Genomic DNA, 26,338 nt, shown 5'->3' with positions numbered 1-26,338 from the left:
CTTCCCTGGGGCCAGCCTTCTGGGAAAGCTCTTCTGTTTGCCCCCACCTGAATGGGTAAAGACATTCTCCCACTTCTGAGTGCCTGCTACTGTCTGATCTAATGACTTTGAGGCCACAGAAGCTGACTGTGAAATTTTGAAACTCCTGAAACTCCTGGCGAGCTGAGGGACAGCCACAGGCTCCAAGGAGCCCCAGGATGTTTGGCCACAAGAGCAGCAGCACATCCAAGACTGACACTGCAAGTTGCAGTGTACTCTGGGGTAAGGAATCTGGTACTTCTCCAGGGCAGAAAATTTTCCTTCTATAGAAACTTTACAGGTTATATTATCTTCAAAAATAGTCATGGCACTTCTAACATCGTTCAAGTTTAAATCACTTTTTGATCTCTACATCAATAAAGAGCATCCACTGTCCTTTTTGCCAATTGATTTTTATTTTTTTGCCATCTCTTCTACATATTCATAACCCCATTTTTCAACCAGCTGCTTCAGCATTTTATCATCAGGGGTCTTGACAGAGTAGCACAGAGGCACAACAGCTTTCAGGAACTGCTTTCTAGGTGTCCTGCTTTCTCAGAATCAGTGAAGCAGCTGTTCATTTAAAAGCCTCAAGCAAATGAACAGAAGTACTTCTAAAATAAAATTTACTCAAGTTACACGTACAGTCAGTCTTTCTTTCCCACATTATGGAGATACCAGGCATGCTGTTGGCCTGCCAGGACCAAGGATGGGATGGCAAATCTGAACACCCGTTGTCTCCCCCTTTCCCTACAGATCAGTTAAGCTAAACTTTTCACTATCACCACAGCAGCAAGGTTTGACCCTGCAGCAATGAAACTCACATTTTGTTAGTATGGCGAAAAAAAAAAAAAAAAAAAAAAATAGGGTTACACATTCACTTCAACAAGCATGAGGAGTTTCAGCTATTACTGTTTCCCTCCAGCAAAAGAAAGCCATTTCCCACTAAAGTAAGCACTACTCTGCAAAGACAACTTTCTTTCCTCCTCCCTGCATGAAACCCCCTCACTCATTCTTCCCCTGGCCTGGAATCAAACCAGCCATCACAGCAGCTGCCCCCCTGGGCTTCAGCCACAACTCTCATGAGCTGTTGTGGCCACCTCACCAACACTACCCCAGTGAGCACTGCACTGCATGCAAAGCCATCCAAAATGAAACGCCAATGGACATTCACCACCACCATACTTGTCCTAAGGGTTTACCTGTAGTTCCTCTGCTGTGGAGACATCAAGTCCTGTTAGGTCCTGTATCCTTGTGTTAATGCGAGATACCACAGGGCTTTCATAGCCAGACAACCAAGCACTAAGTGGGGGAAAAAAACAAAATAAAATATGGTAGTAATAGACAGTAAGCTAGTAGTACAAATGTGGCATTTAGAATTACTTCAAATTTGAGATTTTTTTTTTTGTACTTTTCGAGAATTTGGTAGGACAATCAGAAATATTTCCAGGGTGTTACGAAGGCCTGCATTTAATTAATAAACATGTTTTCTAGAAAGAACACGCACAATGCTGGTTTAAAGAAGCTCTAAAACTAGGGGCCTTAATTCCCATCCTGGATTACCAAATGACTGAGGAAAACATTCCAAACGGTGAAATCTGCTTCAAGCTGTCTTCTAAAATGGGGACAAAACACTTGCTCTTACACATTCCAAACAGCTAATTTAGAACCCATATCTGATGCATTTTGAAGTAACATTTGGGAAAGGAATAGGTGAGTTTATTTAGCATACACAGAGTCTACATGAGTCTAACTCAGCTCTTCCACATGTCATGCACTTACAGGCAAGCATGCTCAGTGATCTCTCCTTTCACATTATTTACCTGGGCAACAGTACTAAAAATTGTTATGAAAACAATCAAACAAATGCATAAAACTCTTTACCATTTTCCCTGTTGAACAATTTCTACCAGAACAGCCGATTATGGATTTGGTATTTAGCACACATTTTGTGTACACAGTGATTTTTAAGGGGGGCAGAACCCAAACCAACCCATTTGAATTTACTTTTTTTTTAAATAGAAAGGTGAAAGGTCAGCCTCACAGTTCCAAAGGCACCTTCAAAATGTCTGCCTCCTACTGTAAATTAGAACTTTTCAGCTAGAACAACTGCATTTAAAAATAACTGGCAAACTAGTCAGCAGAGGAAGGAACAGGTAGAGAAGCAGTTCTACATGACAATCCCTGCCTTCACCTGGACCCAGTGTAGTGTTTTCTCCTCTAAGTAAGTGGTTGCTTGTTCTTGAAAGCTGCATGACTGGGCAGGAGCTGCATCATCCAGAAGCGGCCACACACCCACAAGAGCTGTGTTCAGCAGAAAAGGGCACAAGCTTAGTATAACCACAGCTCTGCACATCCCTGCTGGACCCTTACCAGCCATGAACACTTACATGGAAACAAACACACAGGCATTTTTCATCTCTTTACAAGGTAAACATTTTGTTCTTTTTGGAAAAAAGTATCAATTTCATCTAGCCCCTGTCTTTTTTTCCTTTTTTTAAAACCACTCATCTGCTTCCATGATGCTTGTTTTTCTTGCTGCATTACTCCTCCCATTCTAGCCTTTGCACCTTCATTTGACCTGCTCCTTTTTTCCCTCTCTTGGCATGCTCACTACCCTCCCTGGTCCTCTTCTCTGTTTACCTTGGCAGCCCCACTGCTAGTCCCTAATATGGATGCTAATATTGATGATTTGGACACCCCTCCCCCCCTTTTCTGCAGGAAAATAGACACAGCTAGGTCTACCTTTTTTCTGGCATCTGACTCGGCCTTTTTTGCTCATCAGTGGTTCCTGCTGCTCTTACAAGACTGTTGGACAGACATACCTGTGCTCAGAGCCTAGTATCATAGGATTTCTACTCAAATGAACTTTTACATCTATGCTAAATGAAGGTTGTTGTCTGTAATGAAAAATTTGTATTTAAAAAAAGAAATACCAAAACACTTTGCATGGGAGGAACAGTAGCATGACACGTGACACAAGGCACTGACACAGGTTACAGAATCTCTACGAGCATTTTTTTTTTTTCTTACATGACAAATAAACTCTAAGTAAGATTTCTCAAGACAGACTGGCACAAACACATACAGATTCATCCACTTCTGAACAGTTAGTATAAGGAAGTGTTACAATGCAACCTTCTTTAAAGTGGTAGGTGAATGCAAAGACTACTCACATGAAGCATTTCCCCCCGCCAAAAAGAGCGCAGCTATGCAGCCGCATGCTATATGCGGCCGTGTTGAACAGGTAACACTCAGAAGCAATCCTGCCCTCACACTTCATACACACACAAGAAAAGCCCCAGCACAGCCATCAGCTTCAAAGCATAGGCTCTAGCTACCTCTGTCCAGTCCATAAAGGCTTTAAGCAAAAAAACCCCAAAACCCACAAAACCCACCACCAACCCAAGGAAAGAAAAAAGCAAGCATTCTTACTATATTGGTTATGTCAAATTGCAATGAATGCTTTCAACAGGGAGAATACTGCATCCTTTCATGAAGGGAAAGTACTATATGCTTTTTAGAAATAAAATTAATTGCCCAAGGATACAAAGAATGTCTATGAAAGGTGGAGGAAACAGAACTGAAACCATATTCCAAGTGCCAGCCTGTCTGCTGGTTGTTGAGCAAAACCTGGGCGGGAGGGGGAGAGGCCTGTAGTGCTGAATAGTTTCCTGTGAAGGGGTTACAGCGTGATTTAACCCTGTGAGTGTCATGAAATGTGCCTCCATGAGGGTGGAGAGCTCAGGAGGGCCTGCAGAACCCTGCACCAATTGTCCAGCATGAGGAGATCTCCGTGCCTGCTGCATTTAGGATGCAGAACAAGGGCCTTTGGTTACTGCAGGCTTTGCCTAGTGGCCTTCACAGACTATATAACCACCTGTCCCTACCGTCTCCTCTTTTGTTGCTAGGTCTCAGCCTCAATCCTTTGCAGACAAAGTACGCATGTGCCTCATTCAAGACCATTTATAGCAGGTATTCCTTCACAGAAAGCAATCTTTTTTCCCCGCTTTTCCTTATCAAAAAAAAAAAAAAAAAAAAAAGGCTCCCTCACCAGTGGCATATGTGATGCAAAATTAACAGCCTTAAACTATGCTCAGCAAGCTTCTTTTCTTTTAATGTATGTACAGTTCAAGGTTCAGCATGATTCAATAAAGGCACACAGCTCAATTCTTCAATGTACATTTGTTAAGTTAAGTTGCTCCTCTGACAAGTTAACTTGCATGGACAGCATTCTGTTAGATTTTTGACGAGCTGACACCTATGAGTCCACTATGGGGCAGAAAACTTCCTAACAAAAAGGGACAATCTTATTTCTGGGAAGTAAGTCATAAGTATGGCAGTTTAAGATGTGGGTGACTTGACTTACAGGACAATTTAGTATTTCCTTAATAACTACCACACCAAAACCCCAATTCTCTGACTACAAAGGCATAGTATTTTGGTGTCGCACGTGGCTTTGTAAGAAGACACCCATGAACTAAGCTAGTATGTTACAGAAATTGAAAGAATCTCATTAGCATGCTGAATTCATGCTGGGGGATTGCTCTTCTTCTTCCTCACACCAAGGTCAGGCTTTTAACAGCTTTTATATTCATTATAAACAGCTAGCAGTAATTACATTTACTCCTCCCTCTTGTAATTCTCTATCAGGTATCTTATTAGAAATTTTTAATAGCACAATAGTTATATATGCAAAAATAATTTTAGACTAAGCAGTATATTAGGGGAAAAAACAGACAACTGTCCAGAGCTACGTGATATACAAGGGCTTATACGCCCAAAAGCTCATCTCCTCCAACTGCACAAGTCAGTCCAGGACCAGACATTACAAAGGCTCTATGTCCTTAGTAGTCTCAGCTACACCAGCACCGCAGCAGAGTATTTCAACAACTGCTTTTGTAACAGTCATTGGTCACACGAAATACTGGCATTTATGTTTAAAACCTTTCTAAAATGTACTTACAATGTAAAAAAGAACTAGTAGAGACGCAACAGGGAGCGAAGAAAAGCGCAGACTGGTATTTCTGAAGTGGAAACTTTTAACATGATATACTACAAGCTCCAACTGGCTGCTAGGAGGAGAGAGGAAAAAAAGCAGCTTCTTTAAAAGCAGTGTCAGAGTGGCTGAGTTTATTCTGGTACAGCACACAGCCCGGCTTGATGGTGCTCCTCGTACTGCTGGCAAGGTGCCCCCTTTTATACAGCCTGCCACGTACTGCATAGCGAACAGTAGTCCTCTCAACGAGGGGAATGCTGTAATTTAGAAGTGCATTTGCTAGGAAAGAATGTTTGAAGGGGGAAGGCAGTCATCTATTGAAAAAATAAAGCAAGCATTTTTTGGTTTTCAGGAGCAATGATTCATCTGGAATCCAAACCAGCTCAAACAGCTCTAACAGAAAGATGTTTCTACAGTGGTTCTGCGAGAGAAGTTCAGCGTTCCAGCATTAATAACATGATCCTTCTAAAAGCAGTCTGACTTGGGCTTTGGGGTTTTTGAGGGTGGCTTTTACCTCCCACTATAGCGTGAAGTGCCAGGCTAAACAATGTGCACATGGAGGAATGCAAAGGCAAGGGGAAGCATGAGAAGGGAAGTCCCCTCCACCCTCAAAAAATTGTCCGCGCTAACTTCGCAATGTGCTGTCCACCCGTGTACTTGTGTGTTGCTTTGCAGTTCTAATTCCAGCTTCCAGTGAGACATGGAATTAAAAATCTTAGCTCGGTAAATTCTGATAGAATTCTGTGAGTTCCTTCGCCGTGTTGGAAGGAAGTCCCACCTTTTTGAGCTCCAAACCTTAAGCGTTTAAGGGTCTCATTCACCAGGCACTAGACAGGAGGCTCTGTTCCAGGCTCGCAGCACACTGCACCAGGGAGGCAGTGGCACTTCACAGGCAACGGCTGCCCTTATACTTCATCACAGAGTCCCTAGGCAAGGTACAGCACGCGGCTAATTCCAGATTAAAGCCCTAGGAGAAACAGTTATTTTGTCATGTCACAAAGCCAATGAAAAGATGATGGCAAACGGGATCTGGCTGCACCATCGGCTGCACACGTTGACAAGTGAATCAGCTTTTAATGAAGGAGGTGTATTCTCCAGTACTACTTTTTTCTGACCATGGCATCTGCAATAGTCTCAAGGCATAACACTTCCCACTAATATCAAAACTCTAAATAAAGAGTTCTTTTAGTAAGGCTCATCTACTTAAATAAGGGCCAATTATGCATCTCGATTTCAATTAGTGATCTGGTCACCTTCTCTAATCCTTATTATTAGCACACCAAGTTTGACAGAAACCATGAGGGTATGTTCAAATGGATTAACAAGTTTCTTAAGTAAATGCCCCAGAGCGGTCTGTGCCACAGAGGACAAATCCCAAGACTGAATAAATGCTTTCTTTAAAACACGCAGTCACAGATAACTGAGGTAGGTAAGACATGGACAGACCTTAAAACTAAAAACAAAAAATAAAAATTAAATGCAGCAACGCACGTTAAACAGGAAGACGTATGTTACTAAAGTCATTCTGGAGGGGGGCTGGGGAGGTAGTTTTAAGGAGCAAACATGTCAGAGCTCACCAGACAACTTCCAGAGGACTCCCACTACCTGCATGCGCTCTGATGAGTAAGTAGATCTGCCTGCTGCTGAAGGTGCAAGCCAGTTGTCAATGTATAAACATTTTCAACTTGCCACTACTTGTAACAAGCGTGGCTTTAAGGATCAGACTTCAGCTACAATGATTTTCTAGTTTTCATGAGAGTTATAATCATTCCTGAATCAATCAACTTGTGATCCAGTATTCTGAAGCACTTTATCTTTTTAAAGAAATTCATAGCTAAATAAAAACCCTTGAGCTACTAGCCATTCTAATTTCAGGTTTTTTGTTCAAAGAAGCTGAAAGAACACTAGTTTTCTATTAGAGCAGCAACTACGTTCAATCCCTTAAACAAGGAAATTCTTTTAAATTATCAACTGGCGTTATTTAGCACTATTCCCATGAATTAGAGCAGCTCATCAGTGCCTAGTTTTAAGCAGCAAGTATCCACACTGAAGTTTAGTGGTAGAGTTGAGCTACACAGGCAGCCTTTCCCACCGCTTGTTAGCATAAGCAGAACCCCGCGATGCGCTAACATTTTAGTACATTAGTTGCACTAGATGAGCCATGCTAAGCAAAAGAGGGCACTTGCATCTTTGGCTACCACTAACATTTAGAACTATTCTCTATTTCAGCAGACCCCTTGCTTTGTTATATGACAGCTCAGTTTGCTTTAGGCCATTCTCTTTCTTCTAAAGAGAGGCTAGGAATATAAAGCTTACACAAAGTCCCTGTTTGCCCCACGTTTAGAGAGGAAGCAGTACAGTCCCAGAACAGACTTCCTTGGACTGGATATACCTCTGGAAGACGTTCCCCTTACCTCTTAGAGACTCTGTAATGTGCTGTGGTCAGTTTCCCAGTCTCAGGGTCATGAACAGTAGCACGGCTCAGCTACAAAAAGAGAAAGGACAAGGGCTTACCCACCTCGTAGGCTGCTTTTTTGCCAAGCCACAGGTGTTTGAAAGGGTTCCGATTGGTCTGGATGGTATGCAATGCTCTTAAATTAGCAATATTAGAAGGGCAACAGAAGCTGTAGCTGCCATGTCCAAATCAAAACAAATTGGTTGGAAAAATTTGGTTAGATTGTCCTTTCACTTTTTTCCTCCTTTTTTTTTCTTCTTTTTTTTTTTTTTTTTGTTTTAAACTAGAGACTTTCTGCAAGTAATTTATGATGCTGAGTTTCACAGACAATTCCTCATCATCCAGAAGTTTAACTCCTTTCAGAATTTTGGCTTAACACCAATGGAATGCACGGCCAATCTTTAATCACCGCTACCAAAACTGGGGGAAGGTGTGCGGGGGTGTGGGGTGGGGGCGGGCAGGGGACAGGTCGTTTGTTTTAGAGCCAGCCAATTTTGGAAAACAGTGGCTAAATTCAAGGCTTGTAGTACTTAGTAGACAAGCTGGAAAGAACCAGGAGCCCAGTGAAAATGAGCTTGCGTTCTGCCAGATTTGTGTCAACAGGAGGTAAAAGAGCCCAGACAGGAGTAGGGGATTATCTCGGACAATGGAGTACTGCATGACTAATGAACACGTGGGCTTTGCATGCCACGCACAGTACCGACTTGAAGCATCTCTTACACATGTAAAGGCACTTCAGGTGGTCTGCTAGATTTTACAGGGAAAGGGAGAACAACTTTTGGTTGGTGAGAAGAGCAAGGGGAAGGGAATATTAAAAAAAAAAACAAAACGAAAGCAAAATCTAGATTCTGCTGAAGCTTTTGTAGCATCACATATTTTTTACACCAATTGTAGAGACCTGCTTCTTGTACAGATTGTCATTTGAGAACACACACTGAGAAAGTGACCAAAACCAGAAAAAGGAGAAATCAAAACACGCCCCCAGAACTTCTAGCTGAAGGAAGAGACTGAGAAACTCAGCAGTAACAGCCTGTTACGGATCTGCATGTAATAAAGCGGTGGACTACAAAGCCAAAGTTGTCTTCTTAGACCACCTCTTTTTTTCCCCATAATGAGCAGAATCTACACACTCATTACAGGCCCAAAACATCTGGCATAGAGCTCTCTTACCTTTTGCTAATTCTGTAATGTGCCGTCTCCAAGGCTCCTGTTATGGGGTTTGAAATGGTGGCTCGCCTCAGCTGTGAAGCGAACCATCAGAATAGTTGCATTACAAAGCACATACTGCATCACAGCAATCCGACCATTCAGAAGCCTAAGTGGAAATGTCACACAAGCCGCACGCAAGCCACCCAGTCACCTTTTGTGGCGGTTTTTCTTTTACAAAGGGGGTGAAAATTCATAAAGCGGTGATGGGGAAGGAGGAAGAGTCTCCAATTTTACTAGAAGAGAGGTTTTTTAGCGGTTTTTGGGTTGTTTTTTTAAACAGAGCGTTAGAGAAGATCAAGTTTTCCAGGAAGTAACGTTTCCATTTCTGTAGCAAGAAGAAGTTGTCTGAATAAAGTAAACTAGAAACTTTCATTTCCTTCATATTGCAACAACTGCTGAAAACAGTACAATATTATGGCATGTGTACAAACAGTCCTTTGTTAGCACTCTATCCTGCACATGTAAGATGAGTTTTATGGTTAAACTGAATCCAGGCAATGTGATCTTGTATAAGCAAAAGACAAGTAAAACCCTACCTTTTTGATTCTTTCTATACCAAAAGCAGCACCGAACTCCTTTAACACTGACTGCTAAAACAAACTAATTGCTCAGTCCACAGACACATTTACATCATACTCCTAAGTTACACAGAGCAAGAACTCTTGGTTCAAGGCCTTCGTTTTCCTCTATTACGCTCCACTGACACCATCCCATCTATGTTAATACTCCGATTCTGAGCCTTATGTGCGCCCTTTAACTCTGTTCATTTGCTATCGAACACTCCATTGTTCATAACTGCAAAGGTTGAGTTGCAGAGCCCAAATTTTGAAGAGGCACAAAATGGCATACCAAGTCCCAAACAATTAGAGGAAGTATTTTTCTGTTGTTAAAATAAACTTAATAAATCCAGGCCTCTCCATGCCTACTAACAAGGAAAGGTACTGGGAACCCTTAATACGCTGCCTCTCCTTGTCTCATCCCATACAGACACATGGAAGAATCAAGGCACAAACTGTAACTCCAGCGAGACTCCCGAAGCTGAATAATGTGGCTTCATCCTGCCAGCTTATGCCACTAGCACAGCAGAAGGCTGGGCACAGATCAGACAGCGCTGTCTTCCGAGAGGCAGCAACAGCAACATCCTGAGCATCGGGAAGAAGGAGATGACCTTTCAGTCTCAACCACAATCCTCTGGCTACGCTCGTTACTGAGCCCTGCAAGGCCTTGACCATAGGAAATATGTGGAACACTAACCGCATACCAATGCTTCTACATTAATGAACTATGAATCTCCAAGTCTTTACCACGAGCCAAACATTTGATAGGAAAACAGTTATCTCAGCAAGTTTGGAAGTGAAAATCACCACGTTCACAGGTTTTTATTTTCAGTCCTGAGACTTATTTCTGCTCCATAAAGAAGTGATTCAGTCATATTCCACAGACGTAATTGCCAGAGCTTTTGTAGCAGCAAAGCGGCTTAATCACCCACAGACAAACAGCCAGGACTCTGATCTTCAGACCTGCAGCAAGGCTGCCTGACAGTAGAGCAGGAAGAGATGTTTTACAGGTAAGCAAAGAGAATTGCTGGTACTTCTTGCTTACAGTTCAGAATGTTACCTCAGCAATACAACACATCAACCTTTAGGAAGCTTTAAAACCGCCACCAGGCTACGTAGTACTCAGCGCAGCAGACAAGGACAGCCTCATCCTTGATGTGCCCATGTATAACCCATAGACGGTTTACTTTGCAGCAGGCCAAGCTAACAGTTTGTCCTATACTTAATGCGCTTATCCTCCTATCCTCCACTTGCTCAACTCTCTCTGGACAAAAAGCCATTTAGGCTAAAAACAAAGAAAAAAAAAATCAGGAAAATTATGTTGCTACAAGTTTAAATCTTATCTTAGAAGTAACCAGTAACTGACGGAAAACCAAATCAATGTAACTACATCTTGAGATGCAGTTATGCCCACTGGATACTGAAGGCAACTCGATCCATTTGCTGTTTGTCTTGGGCACTCCTGTTTACTCTGACAGTTGAGCTGCCTTGGATTATTCTGCATTCAGAAACAAAAACTTCAGGATCCAGTTTCTGAAATAGGATTTGATGGGTGGGGCAGTGTGAACAAGGAGCTAAGTACCACTGGTTAACTACTGCCCTTTTAAAGCTCCTTCACCTGCAGGCAACTTCAAAGCCTGGGAGACAGACATCAGTTTTATACTGAATGGAAACTACAACATTCATTCTTGTCTATACAATAATGTGGCATTCCAGGACCAGAGGAATGGCTGCCTTTCCCTGGATGGCACTCTTCTCCATGTCATAACTTTGGTAAATACAGACTCAAAGAAAACCCAAAAACCAGAAAACCAAACAAAACCAGATGACAGGTATAATTCAAGGCAACCCAGCTGCAGTACGGTTGTTTCCTGTTGTAGAACATTCTCCTCCTTATCCAAAACAGCATGCACTGAAATTGTGTCTGCTGGAAGAGTCTGACAATCCTGCACTGCCGTTACCTGGCTCTCTTAATTACACAGAATTTCCAGCTTCCCCACTGTCTCCTTCAAAGAGCGTCACCAAGAGCTACAAAGTGAGAAAAGCAACGTGTGAGCACGCTGCACACGCACCTGCGTTCAAAAGGAGACAGAATCACACACACTCACACAGAAAACTACCCACGAAATTTAAGATTCCAAAAGGCAAAGAAGCGCAAGGCATTTACCCTCGGCTTTGCTAGTTCTTTCACAGTTTCGATCTCTTCATCAGAGATGATGTCAAGGAAGCGAACAATTCGAGGTTTGTCCCACTCATCTTCCTGTTTGACAGGGCCCAGAATGTATCTAGGATTCCTGTTTCCATCGTAGTACCGGCAGAAGAGTCTTTTTTGTCTCCGAGGAGTCTGAAAGCAAGGTGGAGCAAGAGATAATCAGAGAACTTGCATAGGATGTTAATATCACTAAAAAACAGAAGATGTCCTGAGAACAAGAGACAGGAACAATTCACTTCCCCTACCCTAATGTTATTTTAGAAGTTAAAGAGATGCTTTAAGTTTGAGAAATTAGCACTTTCAGCACACGTTAATGTTACTCTGTAATACTGCAACAAGCAGTCCTTTACACAGTCCTATTAAAAAATAATTTTATCACTAAAAAAATCACCCTTGTTCAATTCCACTTGTAAAACTAGACTTCCAACATCCTTATTCAATTAATTACAATTACATAGTGCATCCAAGTTAGTCAGCAGTGCCTGCGGCAGTATTACTTTTTGTCTACTGGACGGAATGAAAGGGTGAAGGAATCCAATGCACACTAATCCTCAGTTCTACACACTCAGCCAACTGCTCTAACGACTTCCTTGCTTTCACACCACATACAAATTCTTGACATTGTTTTGTTACAGTTGGTTTCACACATTTGAAAACAGTCTACTCCACTTTACCATTTTGAGACCCTCCCCACGGCACAGCATTTCGTACTTCCTTCTCTCGGGCAGGTAATCCTTTTTCTTAACCTCAGTCTCCTTCTCCATCTGGTCTTCTGAGTCTGTACTGGACTTATTTGCTTCTTTTTCTTTAGCCATGATATATTCAAAATATTTCATGTTCCCATTTGCTCTTTGATGTTCAGGATCTATTGACAAACAAACAGACAAGTTATCGCTGGTAAGCTGCCAACTTGTGAAGAAGTATCCAGAAAAGGCCATTTACAAAAAGAAAAAGAAAACAGATGCACAATACTGCTTCTCAAATAGAAATCAGAAACATCTACCCTGGATTGAAGGCTTTCACAGGACAGCTAGAACTCCAAGCTAAGCTGGAAGCAATGCTAGCCTGCGGCACGCGCATATCCTTACTTGTCTGCAGGAAAACACACAATGAGCTTTCAGGGCTAAGCTCAACCCATTCACAGTTAAGAAATTCATTAGTGTGAGGCCTGGATCCTCAGTAGGCACAGGAGTCCAAGCGCTAGGAAAAAGGGTTTGGCCATTCCAGCCAATCTCACCAGAGACGGAGAGACAAGGAAACAGGTCAGGGAGAGAGCTGGGACAGCGTGACGGGCTTCAAACCTAAAGACTTCCCTGATGGGAATTAAGATTTCCAGTGACAAAGCTTTTAACAATCACTAAACTTAAAGAATTTGCCTCAGTTCATTAATAAACAGTTCTCACTAGCCTTTGTTATATTAGTTCTGAACTTCCCATGGCATCCTCTACACAGTCAATCAGTGGAATATTTACAGAAGCATGAACACTTTTCATATTTCATAAACCAGGCACAATCTTAGCTCGCTGTATTGCATTCTGTATTTCTTATTTTTTCCAAGTTTTTAATCTCAAGTATGCTTAATGTGTATTTAAATAATGTGCAGAGATTTTGGTATCACCAGTTTAGTTTCAATTTCATTAATTTTGTTCTTGCCTGTACCTAAGGGGAAGTAATCTCAACACAAGAAAGTAAGATTCAGTAAGAGAACCAAATTTCAGGCAGTAATTACTAAGACAGGTAAGTGGTTAAAAGCCAACAGTGACAGGAGGCAGAAAATACTTCAATAGAAAAGAGCAGTCCTTAAAGAAGACACTTTCTGACACGGTAGTTGAGACTATAATTGTCCATCTAAAAATACAGTAGCAAAATACGATTTATGGTAGTACAAGTCTTATTTTACTGAAAACTACATATCAAGATGTTAATGGTAGCACCAGTAATAATCCATTTTAAAAACCCATATACAAGTCCAAACACAAGCAAGACCGTGCTCCTCAGTACAAATCCATAGCTAGCACCTGCTTGAACATGGAGCTAAATTGTGGTAAGCTGCGGATCTCTCTTTCACCTACCCAGTTCCAGAAGGCGTTTGGTGAGCATCATGGCTTTGCCCAGATCCCCCTGCTGATACACAGCATAACTCAGGTAGTCCAGAATGTAGACTTTATCTGCAGAAGACACTTCTCCCTCATCCAACTGTTTCAGAGCTTGTTCCATCCAGAGCTCAGTGTGGTAGTAGTCAGCTTCAGTGTAGGCAATCTTTCCCAGCTCAAAGCAATCTTCAGCTGTTAAAAAGGATTTGTGCTTCACACCTGTATTTAAACCAAAACAAACCAAACAGAATTTACACAGAATTCCAGACTAGTCTTCAGAGTAACATGCAGTTATTTCTTATTCTTCAGAGCACAGTTTCTTTCTGTTCTTCAACATCTCCCTTCAGTGGTGGCTATTTATTGAAGACTCAGTTTAAGTACCTAAAGCCTGTAAATCCTTGGCAGAACATGTAAGCTGTTAGATGCAGTTTTCCATTGCCAGAATACCAGCCACTAGCTAAATGTCTTTACCATTAGTGGAAAATCAAATCAAATCAAATAAAACAAACCTTGCTGCTTCAAAACCCCAAACACTTCGAGCAAGAGCAATAGTAAGCCAAATACAAAAAGTTTCAGAAATCTGTTTTCAAAGACATTGCATTATTGCTTTCAAAACGTTACTGAAGCACATCTCGTTAGTGACAACTTAGTGGGGGAGGAAAAAGAAAACATGTAAATGCCCAGCTGCTCAAGATTTTTGAAGTCAGTCTTTTTTAGAAACATTCGAAGAGACCTCTGAAAGATTAAAGCACTAGTAAGCAAATTACAGATTGCTATTTTTGCCACTGCAAATTAAGGCCCAATGAAAAACCAGATTTAATCTTGTAAAAAGGAAACAGGACCTGCCAGTTTTACAGCTAAAATTACATTCCTGATTACATCTTAATACATCCTGAATTTCTAATAGCAGCTCCTACAGCTGCATTCAAACAAGGGAATTCTTCTGTTGAAGACCTGCCTTAAGAGATTAAATAGCTGAAGTGACAGGCCATGAAATGCAGTATCCCACAGGCCAACTTTGTTTCTGCTCACTAATTAAACACCTTGTGGTCCATCCTGTAACGGCCAGTGATTTCAGTTTTCTGAGCCTGAAGCTGCAAACTCTAAAATAACACAAAGATTAGGGAATCAGGTGCAGTGGCAGCAGAGTGCTCTCAGACAGAGATATCCCCTGGAATGAGTAACAGGTTCCAGGGCCATAGCCTGGTCCATTCTGAAGCAACATAACATCCACACATGAAAAGGCAACTCAGAAGGGTGCTTAAGAAAGCAATCATCAAATAGGGTTGGTTGATAGTTAATATAAAGAAACAGCACAGCCTGTAATGGAGGAAAGAGAATTAATATATGATATGACAGAATTTAAGATTCTGATCAAAACTTGGTGACCTGGCCAAACAGAAATTCCCTGGGAAGGAAGACAAGGAGCACAAGCAAGTGACAACATGGGATGTTCCTCTCCAGAGCTCTGAAGAGACCAACCTATTCTCTTCTATACTCTAGAGCTTTCAGGTTCTGCAATTACACTTCATTACACACAGTCTGGACAGCTTATTGCTTCAAAAGAAGCAGTAAACTACAGTCCATCCAAAGCACTTCGTCTTGTATTTTTGTGCTGTTTTAAGAAAACAATAACTGCTTACTGTATTAGAATGAATCTGTAGGTCTTTGAGACAGCCTTGAACTAAACCCAAAAGCAAGGTTATACATCATAACATATAAAGCCAATTACCCTTAATTTTATTAGGCATCTGACCACAATGAGTGCTTGCAAAAACACAGATGGATTGTACAGAGTTGATTTTTTGCCAGTTGGCACAGTACTATTTTCAGTGGAAACAAGGAAAACTCAGCAGAGAGTCTTCTAACAAGTGTGACTTCTCCTGCACATAAACCTATTAAAGACTGCCTCAGGTAATGCCACATAAGCTCAAGTCTGTGTATGCGCTCTGTCTTTTGTTTTTCAGTTTATACACTCCATGAAGTTTAAGCTCAAAGAAACTTCAGTCACTCTCAACCTGAAAGGTCCATCTTATCCGTGAGAAGGAAACGGAAAATAAGTAATAGAACTGTTTTGTTAAAAAGCATTACATTGTGCGAAATTTTCAAATTCTAGCACAAGCAGAAATAAGCATATGAGTTGAGCAAGGAGAATGACAGGACAAAGGAGAGTCTCAATTCAGAAAGAAACTTGTGTTCTGTGCAGTGCGTTTTATCTGTGTGCACTTGGGCAGTGCGCTGGCAGAAGAAAGCCCACCAGGCAGGGAAGCCAAGTGGATGTAGCTTCCAACAGAACCACCACAGCAACAGACCCAACAGTATCCCAGAGTGGGTCAATGTTTTCCTATTGTTACCTTCACACTACACAGCTAAACAAGATAGAACAGAGTTAAATGCTTTGTAATCACGACATTTATTAAAAGTTCACAATGTCTTCTGAAAATAATGTTGATGACTCTTACCTGGAAGATTCCCTCTTGAGAGGGTGTCTGTGTCCAAATTATATGTGTCTTGAAGCCGCAAGAGGGCTTTTGCTGCACCAGTCTGATCTTCGTCATTTGGGAAAAACTGCCGCTGGATAGTCATGTTGGAGATAAAGCCTGGGAAAGACAGGGAAACACTTGGCCTCCTTTGTCCCAGGAATTCTATAAACTCTATGCATGAAATGACTCCCTACTCCAGGGAAAGCTAACATTTCAGGAAAGGCCATTAATAAGTCAGGAAGAGCTATTAGCCCTGCAGAGCAGCAACAAACACCATAGGTTTGTTTCTACAGGACAGGAGTACCCCTGTGGTTTCACGCAGAAACTATTTTTGTCTTAACAGGTTAAAAAAAAAGTTACATACAACACAAAGACCACCCCTACATGGAGAACATTACAGATAATATATTGGTAGTTTTCCAACTATTCCACTCAATCTGCCTTCCAAAAAAGGCTTTTTATTTAGTAACATGGAATTTACAAATAATTTAGAAGAGGAAAAAACCAAACAGTGCTAAGAATAGCAGTGTAAAGATTAAGGCTGGTCAATATAAAGACAAAAACCAAAAATGCTGATGCTTAACTCCAAACAGCTTTTGACAAGACTTTAGGCAACTGTGACTTTAAGCCACTGTGAACCTAAATGTTTTCTGCAGACTTGGGCATTAACATATTTACATAGAAGCTTGAGAAACACACAAAGTTAAAAAGGTTTCTCAAGATCCATCTTCACACAAAACTGAATTGAACTCAAGGCACGTGTTGAAAAGGTAGCATTTCTTTTTTTTTTTTTTCTTTTTTTTGTGAAAAGAAAGCAAAGGAACAATCAAAAAGAAAAACTTGGGGGCTTTTGAAAGAAGCACCAGGGTGATGTTTACGGAACAGAAGACAAGCAGGTTCTATGAAGTAAAAAAAAGTTCTCTCTGGGAACTGTTCCCCGGTCATTAGTCACATGTAATCATCTCCCCTGTTATGAAAAGTTCCTACTCCTCTCTGGTGAACGCGCACACAACCACTGCTATTGCTGTTACTTGAAGGGCCCTCCAGTAGAACTAGTGCATTCTCCTCTCTTCAGTGGGAGATCTGATGCTATTTTTCTCCTTCTGCTTCTGCACAGTGAAGAGGATGGCGAGCTGTTCACACTGATGAGGGAAACAGGACTCCAGAAAGCCAGGAGGGCAGCACCAGCACCCTGGTACACGCAGTCACCAAAAGGAACAGCATCAACAAAGTCCACCTTAAGGACCTCAGTTTGAACAAAATGACAGCCACTCTGACATTTTCAGAAAAGTAACATTCCTGCTCAACAAACTCTTTTGTCCCAAGATCCAGAAGCACAACAAGCTTTACTGTGCTGAGGACAGTGCCAATAGGATGTTTGTCAAGTTCATCTAACATCCACCAGTAGAAAACTAAGCAGCATGACCAAAACCCAGACAAAGCATAGTATGCAACACTCAGCTGCAAAACCATCCAAAAAATAATGACCTGGCCAAATCTGTGGGTTTTGCCACACTCTAGTAGTCCTTTTTAACTATTCAAACCTGATAACTCTATTAGTTTATGGAAAGGTGTTCCTGCTTTGAAAAAATAACATATCCTTTCACTCCCATGCATCCTTTCTTTTACTCCACTATGCTTCCCCCAGTAATTTCCTTTTTCCTGACAATTTTCTTAAAACAAAACAGTCCACTTTTTTTTTTTTCTTTTTTTCTCATTCAGAAGAAGGACTTGAGGCACTGGTCCAGATTTCTGGCTGGGCGGTGCAGAGCCTTTTCAGCTGGCATATTTAGTCCCTCGCAGCAGCAACAGGGAAGCTGAATGCGCTGAATCCTTATCACAGACTAACCCTGGGTCTTTTTTGAAAGCTCCACTTTTTTACTATTTCTTACTACAAACCTACACCTGGTATTAGTTAACTGTTGAGACAAATTCTCACAGGTCAAATATAGTCCCAGCTTCTTTGCTGCTAAGCATCTTTCACAGTCAACTTTTTAATGTCCTGTTCCCTACCAAAGAGCTTCTACTCTTACTGAAGAAAAGAGGCAGCAAAATGTTTACACTAATTCAGATCAGTTTCACAAATGCTCAGTCTCGGCCAACATTCAGGTTTCGAACCATCACACCTTAAAAACCCTGGGCAGATCAGCAGCAACAGCACTTGACCATACACAGACAGCCCCACGTCTTGTACTCAGAAGAGCTTCGTTCCCTTTTTTCTGTTCAATGGAGTCATTACACTTAGAGATGAAATTTCCTAATATACTAGTTTGATGGAAGTGGGAGAGTACATGAAGCAAGCCCCGATCCCTTGCAAAATTTAAAGCATCCAAGGAGATTATTCAGTTTAAACATCACAGTTTTCTGAAATTTTTGTAAAGCTCAAATGATAGCACACGGACAGCAAAATGGCAGGCCTTCCAGAGTTAATTTTTATGAAGGCACCTCAAGAGCAGACTTACAAATCTAATCAAACCATGACATGTGAAAGACATAGTAATGCAATGTAAAGACAGACAAGTAAATGCAATTATAATGGGATCCTTGTTCTTACTATAGGCACACTTACCATCTGACATGTCCTTCAGAACCAGGCTCTCCAGCTCACCCCACTCTGTGTTAAGTCGTTTCATCAACTTGAATGCATTTACAGGATGTCCCAGAAACCCCTCTGGGTCTTTTGTAGCGGTATCCGTCAGCTGATCCAATTTCTCTGCCCATCTATAGTGAAAATATACATTCATTAAAGTCTCTTGTAAAAGTCTGCCAACACACTATAAAACTGATTTCAAGCTACTCAACAGTCTTCGCTAATACAAAACTCAACACAAATTGCAAGCTTTTATATTACCTACATATAAAGCTCTCCTAGAAAGAACAAAAGGGCCTTTTTTTTTTTTTTTTTAAATCTTCCTCAGCTGCAGCCTACATCTCATGTTGCTCTTGTGGTCTTTGTTGGAATGCTGCTGAATGAACTCCTTCCTACAAATACCAAATGCAGCATGCCAGCAGTTCCATTATGAGTTTTCATGCAGGCCTAATCAAAAACAACACTTCACCCACGTTTGATCTTTTATTTTTAAGTGCTCTTTTTTCTAAAGTTTACAAAAAGGTAGTCCAATGCTTGCCTTAAATTATTTGACTGTAAGACACACACTCTTAAATCTATGATAAGTCCCTTGCCTCCCACCACAAAACTGCCTTCCATAATGTAAGCTTGTATTGAGAAACATGTAGTTCTCACGGTCCCAAATGAGGAGCCCAGATCAACTTTCTGGTGCTCCAGTTCTGACTCCACAGACCTCTCTTAACACTATCAGCGACACAAGCCATTCACAACTCCAATGCACTCTGAAACGAGCACACCTTTCAACAACTACTGCTGTTCACGTGTGGTTTTAATGGAAACATCCAGGGAGTCTTGCTCCAGTCTCAAGTCAGGAAGCACATCAGTCATGCTATAAGCACCAGTGCTGTGTTACTGCATGTCTGCAAAACAACCAAACTTCCCCTCTCTCTCCAAAACAATGCAGATCTAGAACATGAAGATGTGTAGCAACGCCCTGAAAACAGGATAAATTAACATTTAAAAAGCCACACCCCACATAGAATACCAAACATCAACACCAATATAAAGCAAATACAAAATCTATAGCCTGGAGGGAAGTCCATACACAAGCTGGCATTCAGCTTGTTCCAGAATTCAGTATGCCTGAATTAAGTTTGCCTGCTTTACCTGAGACAGGTAGAGGTTTACAACCGTTAAACGTGCCACTGTTTGCATTCACTCTTTCCACACTGTCTTTAGTTGCTTTCCTGCACTCTGACAGCCCCTGTTTGGGTTCTTGCCAGCAGCCACGTGAGTGAAGGGGTTCCTTCCAAAACAGAGCACTCAAAGCGATTCCATGGACTCCAGCTTCTAGTAAGCTGAAGACTGAAACCCATTTCCACAAATTGTGCATTCACGTTGCACACGGTCAGATCCATCATATATCTCCCACTGCATGACTTTCAAACCTAACGAGCAGCTGAAAGTCACTGCAACCATGAGCCACAACTGCAAGGCCCGTATTTCTTTCAAGTAGTTTCTGCTTCATAAAAGCCTCCACCACAAGCCACCCACAAGGCATGAGCCATCCTCCGCATTTCATTGAATTACCAATTTTCACTGAGTTTAAGTCAACACAAGTTATCAACAGCCTTCAGCCAAAGTACAGAGCCCAAACTCAAACGATGCTGGCATTTTTTCCAGGTTCTTTCATCTCTCTGTGACAGTTATTTTAACTTGTCTAACCTGACAGCGAGCACCTCTAATATAATAAAAACAGAGCTGCAATGCTCATATGATAAGCTGTATTCACATGCTTTTGGATATCCAGTCAGCATGCTCCCATCTTAATTTGTAGCTGTAAAGAATATACTTTCAACATTCCAAACCTGTCAGCAATTCCAACTCTGTATTTTAAGTGATAAAAATAAATACAGTCCGACCAAAGTCCTGGATGGTAGAATGTAATCCACAACAGCTAAAATAAAATTCATGCATCTCTCTAAGACTGTTTAAACATCCTCATGACAGATTTATACACATATTTGAAGGCCAGGAAATCATCCTGTTCAGTGATACAAAATTTTTATTTCTAGCTGTGATAGAGTCTGACATATTGAGCTCTGGTCCTCACAGCTATAGAGCCAAGCAACACAGTAATGGCAATGGTCAGGTCTCTTGTTATTTTTAAAAGCAGTAAAGAAGATTTGTTTTGCTTTATTTCACTTTTAAATCTAAACATAGCACGTAGAAAGAGACTCCACTCTTGTAGCAGGTTATTACTATTCATTGATCAGCCACTCATGTGCAATATGGCCACATGAATGCTTTTTAGCATTTTTACATCTAGCTTATCATTGCAGTCCTTGTAACGCTCATTTGGAGACTTCTTGGGTTTTAGTTTCCACTAAGCAAACTGCCATTCAAAGAACTACATCCCCTTGGGAATTACGAGCAAGCAGGAGTCCCAAAGTGAAGGTATCATACAGAAAGGGTGTTGATTAGATTTCGTCGTTAGAAAGCTGCATAAAACAAAGCAATGGCTCAGAGATAATAACTTAGGACAAAAACCCAGCAAAAACTGCTGGTTTAAGCCTTGCCTCAGAGGAAAAATTCCACAAATTTAATCAGCCTTGGGAAGCACTTTTTACATAAGGGTGGACTCAAATTATTAACTATTGGCATTATGAAACAAGCTACTTACTTTTTGATCTGTTCCAGCTTGCTTTCTTCTGCCTTGATGTAATCTTTCAGTGACACCACCAGATCTTTTTCTGTATTAATTAAGTCTGTCATATGACCTAGAAAACAAATGGAAAACCAAAAACCTGAGAATTAGAGGCATTCTTCCTCTCTTCTACTTTCTTCTCCTCTTCAACTCTTTCTTCCCCAAAGACCTTCGGCATCTGCTTAAACAATCCTGAAGAAGAATTTAGGTAAGGCTTCTTGCCTCTTGCCTTTTATTTTTTTTGAAGGAGAAAATCTCATGTTGGACCAAGCTTGTTGCCATGGAAATTAACGTAATATCACATATTTATTATTAGAACTAATTTAGGATTCATTTGGAAAAGGAAGTAGCTTGCAAGAGAGTAATCTTTCATCCAAGCATACATAATGTAGAGCAAATAAAGACAAAGCTACAGAAACATAAAGCCTTCATGTTTGATATACAATACTAATCCAGTGTTTTATTTTTAAGATTACTTGCATGACTTCAATGGGTCTCCTAACAGACTCTGTTATTAATTAATAATTGCTTCATTTCCTCCAAAGAGGCAGCTGAACTGGTTCATCACAAAGTGATACAGTCCACATCTTCAGCTGTGTCACAGGCCATCAGAACCCAGGAGAGAGTACACTGACATACTGGTATCATTATGTATCCTTAACAGCTGTTTCACTTGCTTCTACATATGTGCAACAGTCCACACCAAAATTTTCTTTAAAATACAATACCTGTAAGAATACATAATGAATACAAAGCCTAGCCTGGGTCATTAGACTGACTGGACTGACTTAACTCAAAGCATGTTTCTCCCAAAAGAAGGAAGTCAATAAGGTCATAAGAACTAGTAAATGGATTTAGTTCTGTACCAATTAAAGCCTTGGATGCCATTAACACATCATTGCAGAATGAGGTTTGAGAGCCGTCAAGACATTCTTTTGGCTATGCAGCATATACACCAAAGCATGTCTCACCGATGGAAGTGAAGAAGTCCGTATGGGCGTAAGAAAAAGGCAGCAGAAGTCCAAGGGCTACGGTATACCAAATCTTGTTGAATGCCATAGTTCAATAGCTGTCACCTCACCACGTACCTATGAAAGAAACAAAGTAGGTAAAAAATCCCTACTCACCAGACAGTTGAATCTACCTTCAAAACAGACAGCTTATTCTCTTGGGGCTGCCACTAGTTCTTGAGGTAGCAGAATCCTGATAAGCTTGAGCAGCTCTCACAGAGGACTGATGCCCTTCTGCAGACTTTCTTATACTTTTGTCTTATGTGGTAAAAGAAAAAAGAATAGCTTGGAGACGGGGTCTTCACAAGCACTCTTCATCTTTTTGACACCTAAGACACACTGCAGATAGAGCTGCTTCACAAAAAGCACCAAAATCCCCAAGATCAAACACTGAAAAAACCCATAATACCAAGTTAAAATACGTATTATCGAGTTCATCCACCCAACAAAAAAAAAAGTGTCCTTTGATCAGTCAGAAAGATGCCAGTGGAAGAGGTCTAAATGAAAACCCTACACAACCAGTCCACCAAGTAAGTTACTTGCATGCTCCTGCTCTTCAACTGCCACCATCATGAAGCCAGCCTCCATACCTGATACAAAAGGCTTTTCTGTCAGCTAGTTCATAGTTAGTCCCTTGGATAAGTCCATAACAGGCTCACAGGCAGTGCTTTCTCCCACAAACAGCTGCCAAGCTCTCAGGCTTTCAAGATACTGAACCCTTTTAAGAGACTAGGATTTCCTCACTACTGCATACTTTAAAAGTATGCTGTCTTGGAATTCACAGGATTTACTTTTTTCCAAACACAAAAGCTTAAACTCTCATGTATTGCATCTGCTCAGAAAAATTGAAAACAACCACATGTACTAACAGAAACTGTTTTACAAGTCTTCTAACGGTAAGATAACTAATGAAGAAAAACAAAAAGAAAAGGGGAAAAAAAAAATCACAAAGCAAGTGCAGCTACAAAGTGGCTCGACCTATTTAGCAAAGAAAGCAATATGCTTTTGATTGAGTTGACAGTACTGGTAGCGAACAACATAAAACCAGGTGTGCCATTCGCACAAGGAAGGTGTAAACAAAATCAGGGAAGTGCAAAAGTCACACCCAAAGAAAAATTATCCCATCCACAAGTGAAGGTATTAACAGGAAAACACTCCCTTGACTCCAGAGATCAGGATCTCTTCTCATATTGCACCTGAAGGGTCAGGAAGCAGTTCCCTCCTTTCTGTTCCACCTCTAGCACTACAGAAAGCAGTACTCGGGGTTAGATTTACTGGCTCTGTGAACCGCCTCTTGGACAGGGCAAGCACAGTTTCACTGCCACTAACAGGAACAGGAAACTCGTACAAGCCTGGAAAAACAGCACAATCTCCAACTCTTGTAAATCATCTGAAATCTGTACAACCACAACTGAAGGGCTGAAACATTCTGACACGTTCACCAGCAGAAAGTAAGTTATAAAGTAAAAATTTGGAGAGGGGAGCCTGGAGTCCTGCTTTTTCCCCAGTCGAGTCAGGCGCCTCAGCCTCTCCAATACTTTAAACCAGCCCTGCTATCCACAGCAGCATTCCTCACCTCCTCCTTGCTTGCTCGTCCCCTCCTCAGGCAGCCAGGCAACAAGCTGAATCAGCCTATTTCAAACACAACTAATTAAAAAAATTCCCCCCCAAAGCTCACTTCACCCTAAGTTCAATTCTGATACAGTTCACTATATAGCCATGCAATATCCATGCCAGTAGAAGAGGGAAATTTGGAAGCAGGAACTGGCAGCCAAAGACAGCAAAGGAAAGCAAATTATTGTTTCTGGTAGCAGCACAGGTTCAATTCATTTGTGAAACTCCAGCCCTAAACACAATGAACAAATATACAACCCTGCAGCCAGACTGCAACCCTTACCTAGTTTGCAGCATAAACCAGGGGTCCTGGTAAGATCTATACAACCACACCTGCCTCTTCTGTGACTAATGTCGGTCTCATTAAACAAGAACTCCAATTGAGTAATTGCTGAAAATTAATGGGTCACATCTGGAATCAAGTTTTCTGGCTGGCACATTTCCTTTCACCCTTTACTTAAAAGAACCTGTATTCATATGTGCAAGACGCTGATGTGTACCTGCGCTGTTATTAAAAACACTGCTGAATTCGTATTTTGTTCTGCAAAAAGCCAAGTGCTCATTCAGCACTCAAGCCAATACATCTGTGAATCAATTACAACGCACGAACAGTTCTACTATAGGATAAATATTTGCCAACATTATCAGGACTCAGAATTCATCGAGCTATTTGTTTACTGCACCCAGTAAAACACAAGGAAAGATTCAGAAAGTTTACTTTTACTAGTAATCACTATGAAACTTTTCTAAAACACAAACAAAACAAAAAAAACACCAAAAAGGTGATGAAAACTATGTCTGCTCTCCACCTACGGCTCTTGGTGACAGCATTCCATCTCACACGATAGAAGGATGCCTTAAAGCCTGCTTGAGTAGCATGTTTTGCACACAGTTTTTCCTCTTCTCTACCTGCCCTTACTGCCTGCTCCAATACTGGGCTGACTCCAAATGCAGTTGCAACCCTACTCCCTCCTCACACCTTCACAGGCATACAGCAGAATGAGTGAGCAGTAATGGTCACAAATAGCAACACGGGAAATTCTAAGCAGGTACAAAGAAAAAGTTTCTCACAGTGACAGCAGATAGGCACTAGAAGAGGTTGCCCAGAGAAACTGGATTTCCTATTCTTGGAAGAATTTCAAAACTAAATGGGACAAGCCCACGTGCAGCCTAACCTAACCTCCAAGCTCAGCCAGCTTCAAACAGGAGGTTAGGCTAGATGACGTCCAGAGGTCACTTCCAACTTCATTTTTCTTTCCTTTTGCAGTCTCCAGATTTTCTGTCATTTGCAAGGACTCAGACTCCTGTAATAGCTTTCAGCCACCCAAGATTACTTCCCTCCCAGACGGAATTCAGAGAGCTGGAAACAGAGCCCAAGGCAGCGGCCAGCCAAGCTTTCACTGCCCTAACAGCAGTTGCTAAGTAGCACAGCTTTCAAAACTACTGCAGAAGGATCAGCTACAGGTTCCCAAATCAAAGAAAATAAAGCTTACTTAAGATAGATGCTGGAAATCTCTTAGACGCACAAGCTGCCAAATAAGTAGGCTTAATTTCTTCCTGTCAGTGACATGAAGTAAAACAAGATGAAAATCCTCTCTACATTACTCCTGTCAGTCTGACTCTCCTCCTCAGCCGAGTCCCTCAGGCAAATACAAAGATGGCAGTTGAACATCTCAGAGAGGAGGGAATCCACTACCTACACACAGAAGTGGGAGTCCAGCTGACAGCTTTAACACTGGAGCTTCCCGACTTCCCGTAAGTACATTTGCTAAGCTTTGAAACAGTAAAACATGGTAGAGCAGAAAAAAAAAAATGAATGGGAAAAAATAGCAAAGAACAAACATGTAGATGCAAGTAAAACAAAGCAGCAATTAGACAAATGATACTGCCAAGCACAGCACAGGATTCCCCGAACAGCAGGGATAGACAACAACTGCCACTTCAAATGATGAAACTCAGAGGTGGATTTTTTTTGAGGACTTTTAAAGAGTTCAGCTCTGCCCTACAAGGAGAAACAACGTGCAAGAGTCATAGGAGAGCAGACGTATATGTCGCATCCACGCAAGCAGAAGAAAAAGTGAAGTTAAGACAAACTACAGAGAGTGATAGAACCTCATAACAATCAAGGTCACGCTAATTGGTGACTGAAGCATTTAACTGAAGATGCTTATTATACAAGTCTCCTCACTGCCACTTCCAAGCTCCCAGGTGCTTACCAGGATCCAGAAAACAAGGTAGAAAATGGAAACTGAGGGGGTACTTCAACATGGAATTATTCTGGAATAGCTTTAACTTAATTCCAAAACAGTTTCTTTATTTAGGTAAGAAATAAGTGACCTACTTAAAATTAAGTCTGCTGCAAAGCCAGAAGTCAAAACTGTATCACCAAGATCCTCACCTTTTGATTTAAAT

The 26,338-nt window shown here is 41.3% G+C and overlaps 1 protein-coding gene across 9 annotated transcripts in view; it reads right to left on the bottom strand.

The window, feature by feature from the left end:
- P4HA1 (prolyl 4-hydroxylase, alpha polypeptide I) overlaps nucleotides 1-22,540 on the bottom strand; it is a 28,657-nt gene extending 6,117 nt beyond the window's left edge. For 3 of the 9 annotated variants that reach the window (XR_775172.1, XR_775173.1, XM_010579902.1), the window contains exons 1-9: nucleotides 22,274-22,537; nucleotides 21,279-21,375; nucleotides 18,596-18,747; nucleotides 16,006-16,143; nucleotides 13,523-13,762; nucleotides 12,125-12,315; nucleotides 11,406-11,582; nucleotides 7,432-7,502; nucleotides 1,221-1,320 (exon numbers count right to left, since the gene is read on the bottom strand). Coding sequence is in view for 6 of the 9 variants with exons in the window: in XM_010579902.1 (XP_010578204.1) it covers nucleotides 1,221-1,320; nucleotides 7,432-7,502; nucleotides 11,406-11,582; nucleotides 12,125-12,315; nucleotides 13,523-13,762; nucleotides 16,006-16,143; nucleotides 18,596-18,747; nucleotides 21,279-21,375; nucleotides 22,274-22,361 (1,254 nt within the window). In the remaining 3 variants the exon portion in view is untranslated. The other 6 variants (XR_775171.1, XM_010579903.1, XM_010579904.1 and 3 more) reach the window with 6 other exon arrangements.
- Between the last annotated feature and the right edge of the window lie 3,798 nt (nucleotides 22,541-26,338).

Source organism: Haliaeetus leucocephalus, unplaced genomic scaffold (genome assembly GCF_000737465.1).
Source record: "Haliaeetus leucocephalus isolate CR32 unplaced genomic scaffold, Haliaeetus_leucocephalus-4.0 Scaffold687, whole genome shotgun sequence".
Lineage (NCBI taxonomy): Eukaryota > Metazoa > Chordata > Aves > Accipitriformes > Accipitridae > Haliaeetus > Haliaeetus leucocephalus.
This window is presented reverse-complemented; position numbering and strand designations above follow the sequence as displayed.